Source organism: Dipteris shenzhenensis, chromosome 25 (assembly GCF_047967505.1).
Source record: "Dipteris shenzhenensis isolate YYH24624 ecotype China chromosome 25, Dip_SZ_1.0, whole genome shotgun sequence".
In the NCBI taxonomy this organism is placed as follows: Eukaryota; Viridiplantae; Streptophyta; class Polypodiopsida; order Gleicheniales; family Dipteridaceae; genus Dipteris; species Dipteris shenzhenensis.
In genome coordinates this window covers 38,326,683-38,338,304 of record NC_141620.1, presented here as the reverse complement: position 1 = coordinate 38,338,304, position 11,622 = coordinate 38,326,683, and the positions used below count along the sequence as shown (strand labels likewise).

The following is an 11,622-nucleotide window of genomic DNA, read 5'->3' as shown; positions in this document are numbered from 1 at the left end:
GTTCACTTCTGCAAATCTACTCACCTAGGATCTCCACACACGCAATGTTAAGAACACACTTCCATATCTCTTTAATATACTTATTGCCACCTTTTCTCAGGATCACATAGATCTCACCCCCCATTGACTCCACAAACCCAATGATCCCCCTTAACAAGCATTCTAACTATGCACATCCAACTACAGCCATGAACTTCTTTAGTGTGGATCTCCTTTTGAAGGCGATATTGACATCTTCCACCTCCAAGAATCATCTTTATTCCCCCTAGAGGGACCAATTTGGGGATTAACCAAGGGGAACGACCTTGAGTCCTGGCCTTGCAGTCAAGATTTCTTGGTCAAAGGTCTTGGTTGGCTACAAGTGCAAGTGCACCAAGAAGCAATCTACACAAGATATTATTTACTCTATAATACAGTCCACTGAAAAGTATCCATATGGAATTATGATACTGTATAATAAAGTACTCAAAGACATGGAAAACATGGACCAAACTGGATTTAGTGCTTTTGAAACCCTCCATGTCGCATACCCTGAATCCCTTTCATATGAGGAGGCACTAACAAGTTGCCATTTTTTAATCTAACAAACCTCAAGAACCTGACCCCATTGAAGACCCACTAATCATGGTCATAACCCTAATTCCTCTCACTTACACACTTACCTAGAAAACCACCACACAATCAAGACATGCAGAACACATCTCTCCACTTCTTCACACCACTTCACACTTAACAACTACACCCACCCCAACTGCCACAATGCACACAGCTACATCTACCACAATACAAGAGCTTGGGCAATCAGAACCATTAGGAGATCCATCAACTTCAACTACTCCCACTCTAGAAATTAATGATGAATTGATATAGTAAATCCTTTACCTTGCATCGTTCACTACAAAACTATCAAGACACTACTAGCTGATAATCCTCCTCTAGATGAAGATGTTGAATTCCTAGTCAACAAACATGATCAGGATCTTGGGGAACCACTACCCACTAGTTTTTAATGGCATCAAATCCTCACCTATTTCCATGTGTTTGATGATATAACTGATCTTAGTCTCACTAGAAAGGGAAACTCTTGAGCTTCAACCTTTGCATGGCCAATATCATGGATGTATGGGCTCTCACAGGAAATCATACAACAAAGTTATTTGCCATGGTGAGAAGCTCACCCCCTGAGGACATGAGGAGCTTATGAATAGCTGCCTATCTCTCAAGTTCCCATCCATGATAGTATCCAACCAAAATGGCAGATATAGTTTCTTAAGAACACCCCCATTTGGAGGATCTATTGTTACGTATTGCAACGATGATGTATCCTCTCGATCTATATGCGTATCCTTAACTGGTGGACCTAGGAAAATTTCTGCAAGCTTCAACAAGAGGACTCTAATGTATGCCCTAAAATTTTCCATGGTTTAAATTTCCTAAGTGTTTAACTACAATATGGCGCGTCACACAAATGCAAAATTCCAATGACAAATTGCAAAGGCCCCTGATCTGGCAATCATGGCCTTCGTGGAGTTTTTTTGGTTCCTAATCATTTTGTTGTGAGTGATCTTGGCAAAGGACCGACACTCAAATAGATGATCTGCATGTACCTTTGAGGACATGCATAGCACACAAATTTGGCCACCCCATTACATTTTTTGTCGCATACCTCATAGGTTTCTCGATCACCACCTAGTTGCACACGTTGCCCAATATTCTAGAATCCTTAGACTCCCTTGATCCAAGGATAGATTGATGTCAGGGAGGGGGACATGTTGATTGGTTAGCAATGCCATTTTAATAGTTTTGAGTAGTAGAGTCAATAGTGGAAAGGGCATATGACAACCTGGTATAGGTAGGACTATGCCTTGGAGCCAATTGGGCCCAAGTATTGCAAAGGATTAGTCCAAAGAGTGGTAGAGTGGATTGTATATAAGGTATGACCTTTGCCTTTGGTCTTTAATTGTTGTATGCATCTATTAGAATACAAGCTCAAGCTCTCTCATGACGCTCTCTCCCCTCTCCTTCCCCTTCCCCTTTGTGTTCTCCTGGGGGTTTCCATTTTCTGAGCAGAAATTTTCGAGCGGCGAGCGGCATGTCAGAGAATATGGCCAAAAACATTGTTCTTGGACCTAAATGTAGTACATCACGTCACCAATATTATTCCAAGGAATATGTATATTTAGTATTTAATTATTCAATGTGAGGGAGACTCTGATCGTAATATGTTTAAAACACATGTACAAACCCAACGATATTACAAGATAACAAAAATATCAAAGAACCAGCAGTTCAAAATGTCAGGGAATCTTTCATTATTATATGTTTAAAACACAGTTACCAAACTGAGCTATATTATAAAATGACAAAACGGTCAAAAATTACACCATGTAGACACTAATTCAGTTGCACCATTTACATAGTGACAATTTGAGGTGCAGCATATAGCCACAAAATGGCAACACAAAACTGTAGCAGAGCGAAAGACCCATGCAGACATGTCATGACCACAAAGAGTACACAAAACCACAATGTGGTGAGTAGTGCCTCGGCACAAAATGTTTTCTATCCATAGAAGACTACCGTAGTAGGTACGTATGTCCACATCACAAGATTCTTGAAAGTGCATTGTAAAGCTCTTGTTTTGTCATTGATGCTTGGTGGACCTCTTTGTGATTTTTTGCATCTAGACCCAAGTATTGCAATAGTATGTAGTAAATGTGCTTGCAAGGAATGTAACGATCCAATCTTCCAGACCTAAATAGGAAGTCTTCGCAAGTGCAAGATGGAAAAACAGATATGGTCACTATATATTGAAGTCCCCTCATGCGAGACCTAGTTGTACCAATAATAAACTCCACGTGCTCCTTAGGCTCCACCTCATTCACATGAAGCACCTCACATTCCATAGCCCTCGTTGAATCCATCCTTGCTTGCATATCTTTACTTATTTTTTTTCTAAAGACAACTCTCTGGCCCTCTCGAAATTCAGGCCTCACTTGATTCTCCAAACGTTTTTTATGGCCCTGCTCAAATTTCCTTGACCCTTTTTGAAGTGGTTTTTCCAGAACAAATCCTCCTTCTATAAGAATATGCAACTCTTCCAAGCTGATATTAGTTCCTTTAGCAACCTTCCACTTTGCTGGCACTGGTTCTTGCAATGACTCAATTGCTATTGTTGGATTCCAAGAGTGGTCCATGCTATCCCCACAGAACTAGATCATTTGTGACTTTACACCTATTAGTGTTCTAATCCTCCCAAAAAATGAAGGTGCAGGGACTCCCAAAGCTCCTTTTCTTCCCTTTGAGTCAATTAACTTATTACACTTCCCCCCCCTTCGATGTACATACCCTTGGCAGCGGACTTGACTCCCTGCCTGCGTACGTTGAATCGCCCACTTTGTCTAATGTATTTGCACCTCTGCCACACCTTGTTCACAACCATCAAGATTGTTATTGTTAATCACAATTGAACCTTGTTTGTGGCATTGGGAATTATGAAAAAAAATATGAAATTCATTTGCATTGATAATTAATCCAAGCCAATTGTAAAATTTGGTATAAATTATTTTTCAGAGTGAGAAAGATAACATTCCAATCATGCATGTGACTACAATGTCCATGCTTGAGCACTGGATTTGAAACCATCAACCTCGAGAAATGCCCATTTTTGTACATATGATGGAGTGGACAAGTGGTCTTGCATGCATTTACTCGATCTCTACCATTCGATATCTTCACACCAAAGCTAAGTGGTCTTCTACTACCAGCGGTCTCTAAGCACAGCTCTGCCATCCAAGGTTTGGGTCCAAGTTTTCTAGCACTCTCATTTTATGAGCGAAATTAGCCGTGTCCAAGTTATTTGCACTGTCCAAAAAACAGCGTTGTGTGTAAGAGGCGTTGGAGGAGGAGCCTCTGCTCGCCCTCTCTGGCCTACCCTTGACGGTCCTCTCACAGGCTTCTTGCTACTTCCTTGGCTTTGGTTCGTCAACTGCTTCTACTTTTGGCCCGTGCTTCAGGTCTTGTCCTCAGATCTTGTAAGCTCACTTCTGCTTTGCTTCATGAACGAGTGCCAAGTAGAGTTGAGGAGATTGGAGCTTCTAGATCGCCTCCTTGCTCTGTTGCTACTATTGATCTTGCTACTGCCAGGGTGTAAAAAGGAAGGTAGCTCACAAGCCAGGCATTTAACACGGCATCATAGCCAAGTGCTTGAAGACAATCGGAAGTTGCGGAGGCCATCCTAATCCTAGACCACAAACTGTTCTTGCTTTCAAAAGGTCGTGGTGGTAGTCTGTAGAGTCAAAAGCTCCCTGTTCTTGCTTAAGTTGTGGCTGCCAAACAAATTATGGACACGATTCTCAGTAAGGAGTTCACGATTAATCCTCATTGCTAACTTCGTTCCATACCTTTCCTAATAGAGCTTCTTCTCATGTGGTACTCAGGGTGCAATGAACTTCTTCACTAGATCCATATTGCTCTCTTCTATAGGCTGTGGTGAAAATGCACACCAACTATAGCTCTTCTTCTTGCTGGTAATGTGAGCTACTCCTTCTCCTCTACTCAAGGTCATCTAAAGTAAGCAAAGCTTGTGTAAGTCTATTGTAAGACAAAGACCTTTGCAGGACTCGTTGGAGGAGAGGAATGGGGGAAAGCTTGGGAGGATTGAGAGAGAGAGAGAGACAGATAGAGAAACTCGAGAGGATCGGGACTCGGGAGAGATTGAGAGTGAGAGCTCGCTAGGATCGAGAGAGGGAGAGAAGAGCTAGCGAGGATCGAGAGAGATTGATTTATTGAATCGCGAACGAAAAAAGAAGCCATGCATTGCCTCGCCAAGCTTGTGAATCGCCATGGCCATAGCTTCTCCTCCCATGGCAGTAGCTGCTGCTAAGCCCTCCCCTCCTGTCCTCCCCCCTATTCCACCGGCGGAATAGGGGGAGATGCATGTCAAAGTTTGTGTAAGGTGGGATGTGTTGGAGGGTGATGTTTATACTACTGTTGCTGTGACCTTGAGCCATGACATCTCCCGTAGCCATAGCCGTCTCTCACATCTCTTCATGGCGTCAATGCACAGGCTGGAGCTAGCGACCACATAGCAGGCTGAGCTGCTCATCCTCTTTGCTTCATGGATTCATTTCTTCTCTTCCACCGCTACTCTACAACCAGCCCATCGCGAACGTTTCTTGGATGGTGATTTCTCATACCAAGTAAGGTCTTCTTTTCCTTCCTCTGCGATTCGTTCAGTACCTTGCCGTGTCTCTCTCCGCAAAACCATCTAAACTCCCATCCACAGAGAGAGGATTCGGAGCAGCAAGAAAGGGGCCAAGATGCGTGCGCTTGATTTCAGAAAGAAGCATAGATTAAGCTTTTTGTCCTCATGTCCACCATTATCATTTCATAGAAAACGAGAGAGAGAGAGAGAGAGAGAGAGAGAGAGAGAGAGCATGCCTCGCTCTTCCAATCAAGCACCAATGGATTTCTAAGCAGTCCTTGCCCCTCCTTTGTAGCCATCATCATTGTCTCCCAACACAGACTAGCACACATTGCAGTATGATCTTTTGTGCATCTTCCTTCTCAAACCTTCTTGCACTGAACCATACCCCAAATCTTGCTAACTACAGCACATGAGACACGGGAGGGAGGAGAGGAGGGACTCAGTAGGTTGGTTTGCCATGGAGGTCTTCAAGAACATCTCTTTCATGTTTTCGCCATGGAGGTCTTCAAGAACATCCAGGAAGCGAGGTTGTCCTGGCCTTGGTTTGTTGAAGCCACACTAGAGGCTTGTATGGATGCGCCTCTCTTGAAGATGGCCGACTGCACGTTTGAAGAGTTGGGAGCTCTAGCATGCTTTTGATAGGGTCTCTGGCATTGAAGGTATGCTACACTGGAGAGGACATAGAGAGTCTTCCATTGAAGGTATGCAGCACTAGAAGAGGAGATACAAAGTCTTTCATTTTGGGTTAAAAAAGCTTTTCACTGAATCTATCCCCCTTATTAAGAAACCTCCTGATGTCACTCTCCCCCTATTCTGCCAGCGGAATAGGGGATTGTATAGTTTATTGAATGCATTTGATAAATTAAAACGTCTTTTTAATGAAAGGAATACATCTTTTGATGAAATGAATTTAAGAGAATGGAGAGTGTTAGAGGTCACTTTTTGCCATTAGTATCCTTATTTCTCAAGCATCCAAGCATCTAGAAGATCACTTGGAAGCTATGTCAAAGCTTCAAGTTGATGTATTAGGGGATTGCCATGATTTTGAAGAAGATTGAAGATCACTTGCATCTCAATCATCCAAGAATATTGAAGAATACTTCAATCTCATTGTATCTCAAACATCCAAGATTATTGAAGATCACATGGAAGCTTCAAGTTTATGGCCTCCCCTACCCTATTCCGCCGGCGGAATAGGGGGAGAGGTAACACTTTATCACTTGGAGGCTACATCACATCTGGCTAGTGCATCTGATAATGTTCAACCGGGCTTCAAGTTATTCCCTATTCCACCAAAAGAAGAGGGGAGAGGCAACACCATTTTAATGTTCTTGCTTTCTTACACAGCACTTTGTAATGAATGTGCCCTCTCTACTATGCAAACATTATGCATCCTTGATGCCCTCCCCACCCTATTCCACTGGCAGAATAGGGGAAAGACTTCATTATGATATGGGAGAGACCTTGTATCTCTAACATCCAAGCATGTTGAAGATCACTTGGATGGTCATTCTTGGTGTATCAGCCACATGAATATGTGCAAGTATATTCTTTTGTAGACATCTACAACTAGATCTAGACTGTTGTAACTTCCCATTGCTTCAAATGCTCCAACTTGAAAATCTTTACTTTCATAATTCTCTAGTTGCTATGTGAATAGTTATTTCTAACTTTACTTCAATCACTATATACAAGTTGTCATTTTGGATATTGGAGATTTGAATTTTTTGGGGGAACGGGACAGAGGTCCTAGCTCCTTAGGAATTTCTCCTTTTGTAATTTCAATTTGGGTGGAATAGGGGGATTGTGCATTAGTTTTTTCTCACACTATGGTTGCTCTTTGATGTTCTTATGCTCCTATGTCAATACATATTCATGACTTTCTTGAATCTCTCTTTCCAGAGTGTTGGTTGGAATATTGGAAACTGAATTGTTTGTGGTATCAGCCCAAGCTCCAAGACAACCAGGTATTTCTCTTTTGGTCAGTTGCATTCTTTGATTCATTGTTCATTCAATGGCTTGCTTTTCCTCAAAGAACAATAAAACATGAATGGTGCCTGAGATCTAATATCCAATTTTCTTTTATGTATGCTAGAAGTTATGACTAGGTCAGGAAAGAGAAAATCTCCAATAGGTGGATAGGCTGGTGGTAAGAAGAAAAAGACTCCCAAAAGGAAAGAGCAAGCACCAACAACACCATCCCCCACATCTGCTGACACACAAGCCAAATCTCCAAATGTAGAGGAGGTTGAAGAGATGTCGGTGGAGAAAGAGTCTGCTAGCAAGAAGGATAGTGGAAAGGCTAAGGTTGATATGGAAGGTGATGAATTTGTCCCTCAATCAATGGATAGTAATGTTGGAAGTGATTTTCTTGAGTCCATAACTGTCAATAGAGGAATGGTACCTCCCCGTATCCCTTTGTGCAGATTACTTATTAACCCTAAGGGGAGACAACTTAGGAATGACCTCTCCATTCTCAAGAGAGAATTTGAGATGGAGGGATATGTCCCTACAAAGGGGTCCTTTATTATTTCAGTTGGTATGTCTGATGGGATAACCAAAGAGGTGGACGATGAGATAAGAGCTTCATGGGATAAGCATTGGCATGCTGTGAATGATGAGTTTGAGCATGAGCTTCAACAGACTCCTGCATGGGAATCCTTGGCCTGCAAGATGTTATATGTGTGGGAGGGAAACCATCAAACTGCCTCATGGATGGAAAGCATTGGGGAGGTCTTTGTTAATAACAAGGCAAGGCATATTAGGATTCATGCACATATTATAGATCCAAAGCCTCTGACAATGAGTTGAGGTTGATTGCAGCTTTACAAAGGTTTAACTTGAATCATCTTTCTTTCTTCCACTAGTTGTTTCAAGAACATATTTCTATTTTCAACTTTAATGCTAAAATAGATTCCATTGTCCAGATTGAATGAGGAGGCAATTGTCACAACAAATCTTAAAGATTACTTGTATCATACAAGTACACTTGTTAGTTGTGATGCACAAGTATTTCTAGAGGATTTCACGAAAGAAGAAAAGAAAAATATTGAGATTGTACGGCAAAAGGAGATTGGTCAAGGAAGAAGGGTTTGGTATCCCCTCACACAGGCTATTCTTGGTCGCATGGTTTATGCTGTGAGTTCTTATACTTTCTACCTCATGCTCTCTTTCCTTCTGCTTTTGCTTCATCACTTCCTCTATATAGTTTGAATTATAGCTTTGCTGCATACTTGCTTTTGTAGGGCAAGTGGAAATCTGATTTTGAAGCAGCTTGTAAGAAGCTACCTCCTGGAATGGATAAAGATGAAAGAGTTGTTAAAATAGCTGGTATTAAAAGAACAGTCACTCAAACATACAGGAGAAAGGTGCACAGGGTGAGTGTGCATTTCCCTTTGTCTAGTATTACTATGCATTGCTTTCAAATGTCACGCTGAATTTCTTTTGTGTGGTTTTCACAGATTTTGTCAATAATAAATCCTGCACATGGCAAAGATTGGTTTCATAAATTATGGTCCTTGCCATATGAAGACACAACTGCTAAAATTACACTAGACAAGTTGTATCAAGTGGCCATTTCTTCTTGCAGCAAGGCTAGGCAACTTTCATTATTATCTTTACTTGGGTCTGATTTGAATTTGAAGAATGGTTATGGAATGCCATCAAGTGACCATGCCTTCATTGGGTGGCCTGCAAAGGAAGTTTTTATGGACCAAGTTTTTGAAGAGTGTCATAGGTTGTTGTCCCCGCTTCCTTTGTTTTTGTTTCTCCTTTGGAGTTGCCAGAGCATCCTACACTATGGGAATATTTTGAGGATATTGTGGCAAGACATCGGAGTGATTTGTATGAGCCTTTTGCATCCTTCATGTCTATGGCTACCGTGCCTGCAAAACAGGTTGACCTTGTGAATGCAAGCAGAAGAGTTGTTTATAGGTAAGCATTCATCTTTCATTGCCTAATTCTTGAATTTCTATTTCATAGTGTTCTTATGCTTTCAACTGCCTGGGTTTTGAATAGGTTTATTCTTCATTTGCTAGAAACAAAAAAGATACAGACCATTCCATCTATTTGCAAGGCATGAACAGTGCTCAATCCTCCTACATATTGCATGTACACACATAAAGTCTTTCGTGATGACATGACTGCAAAAGGAACTATAAGGATTTCAGAGTGGGAGAGAAAGCATTGTCCATGGTGGATAGAAATGAGTAGTGGAAAGTGTGTGGAGGAGGAGGCATTAATGCTAGAGAGTTATATTTTTCATGTTGGTTATTTATGTGCCTCTTGTTCTTAACTAGTTTTTTGTGATTGACTTGCTCCATGGGTTTCTTGATAAGGCATTCGAAAGGTCAATGTAAATCTGATTCTGGATCCTCTGGAGACATGATGGAGGAGCAGCATAAAAATCTAGAGGAGCAACAAAAGATGTTGGTGGAGAAACAAAAGGAAAATATAGGGAATCCTGATCTTGCAAAACCAGGGAGAAGGAAGAATACCAACTTGGATGGAGATAGTAAGCTGCAAAATCTTTGTTGAAGTTTTCCAATTCCTTTTAGTCTAGTATTGTCATTGGATATGCATTATGTTTGCAGATACTCCGGAAGTTGATGACTCTAGAATAGTGAGAAAGCCTTTCTCCATTGAATTTATTTGGGTTCCACTGTCTTTTTTACCACATTGGAAACATCCCCTCATACCTAGGAGTTGGGTAAAGGTATGGGAGTTTGACTATATCAAATTGGGCAAAGAGATAGTGCAATCACAGCTTGCAGATGGATATCAAGAATTATGCGATTTTTTTGCACTTCTACAGCAACAAGGGAAGAAACGAAACTCTAAACAATGCACATGGAGTGTGGATTGTTGCATTGTGGATCTTCCCACAGGGTATGCTACAGGTGGTAAAGGAGAGGTTCCACCTTGGAATGTTATCATAGAAGATTATATCTCCTCTTCCTTGACCGTTGCTGCAGCTGTGATGGATGACAATGGGTGGACTTTGGTTTTCTGTTCTCCATCTACTCTGCCTACTGTGGAGCGCTATGCAGTAAGATTAGAAATGGAGGTGGCTTGCAGGTAAATTTATTTGTGTTGAACACTTCATGAAGTCTTGTGGGTTTCTGGTACATATTGTTTTGTTTCAAGCAGATGGATAGTACAAAGCATGGAACCTCAAGGCATTTCAGACACACTTGGGATTGGTGTGAAGGTGAGTCTTCAGATGTATGTTTGCTTCTACTTATGTATCATAAATCACATAGAAATTGACTCATGATTTTTTGAATAGTCTTATGTTTTCCATGCTATGGCTATGAGGAGGATAGGACAAAGACCCACATTTAACATGTAATCAGCAAAGGGTGTGGCCTCCATGATGAGGATGAGTTTAGATGGCAACTTGCTTCCACATTACTTGCCTTCAGTCCATCATTCCAAAAGAGTTGGCAAGGGAGGTGCATGGCGTGGATCTCTTGAGAAGAGTCCTGCATTCATACTTATGTTCTTGGAGATGTTGTGTCCTCCAAATGGTTCCATTCTTGAGATGGGGGCAGGGACAGGAACAGGATTGAGGGCTGCACTCCACTCTGGTCGTCCTTGCTTGGCAATAGACAATGACCCAGAGATATGTACTGGACTACTTCTAGGAGTGGTGGATGCTATTTATGCAGGTGTGGGATCATCTACATAGTAGCATATGCTCATGGACGTCGATGCTAAGGAGGAAGAAATCAATGTTTCTGTGCCATTGGACTAGTGAGTAAAAAATGTTGTTCTTTATTTTGAATGAATACCTTTCATTTACACATGTACGGGAGTTCTAGAGTTTCATTTTGAAGTGAATTGCCAACTTACGCAGAGAGTATGGCCAAGCACATGGAAAGGAACGACAAATCATATAACTATGAGTTGAGGGAGAAGAGGAGACGATGGACTTTATTTGTGGATGACTCCGCCGATGAGAATTAGTTTATGGTTATACTTTATGGTCTACTAGACATTGGTGCTATCTCACATACACGATATTTATTTTTGGCTATCATTTTGATTCTGAAATTTTGTGACACTATGCGTATGAGACAATAGTTTGAAAAACTTTTTTTGGGTATGCCCAAGTAAAATCTACATTGGAGGTACATATTGTTTTGACTTTTGGAAACAATCTTGAGCTTCTATTTTGTTGGTTGGCATTATTATTTAATGTAAGATTCTATGATATGCATTCCTTTTCCTTCATATGTTGTCACTCTTACTTGTTATATTACCTGCATCTGGTAAACTTGTTGCATGTGGTTTGTAAAATATCACTTGGCGGCTTACATATAGATGAGCAAGCTGAAGTGCACACGTTCATTTATTGGTTGGATTGGTTCAGTGAAATTCAGAATTTAAATTACGCTTGTGGGTACAATTTC

At 41.2% G+C, this 11,622-nt stretch overlaps 1 protein-coding gene and 1 long non-coding RNA gene across 2 annotated transcripts; both read left to right on the top strand.

Annotated features, from left to right (window-relative positions):
• The first annotated feature begins 8,088 nt into the window (after positions 1-8,088).
• On the top strand, positions 8,089-9,745 carry LOC147885859 (uncharacterized). The gene is made up of 4 exons (XM_087396236.1): positions 8,089-8,347; positions 8,455-8,586; positions 8,671-8,945; positions 9,547-9,745. The coding sequence occupies exons 1-4, from the start codon at positions 8,336-8,338 to the stop codon at positions 9,743-9,745; spliced, it is 618 nt and encodes a 205-aa protein (XP_087252362.1). The 5' UTR covers positions 8,089-8,335.
• A 415-nt stretch (positions 9,746-10,160) lies between these two features.
• On the top strand, positions 10,161-11,267 carry LOC147885858 (uncharacterized). Its single transcript, XR_015543502.1, has 3 exons — positions 10,161-10,285; positions 10,358-10,418; positions 10,497-11,267. It is a non-coding gene; the product is annotated as an uncharacterized LOC147885858 (long non-coding RNA).
• Positions 11,268-11,622: the final 355 nt, after the last annotated feature.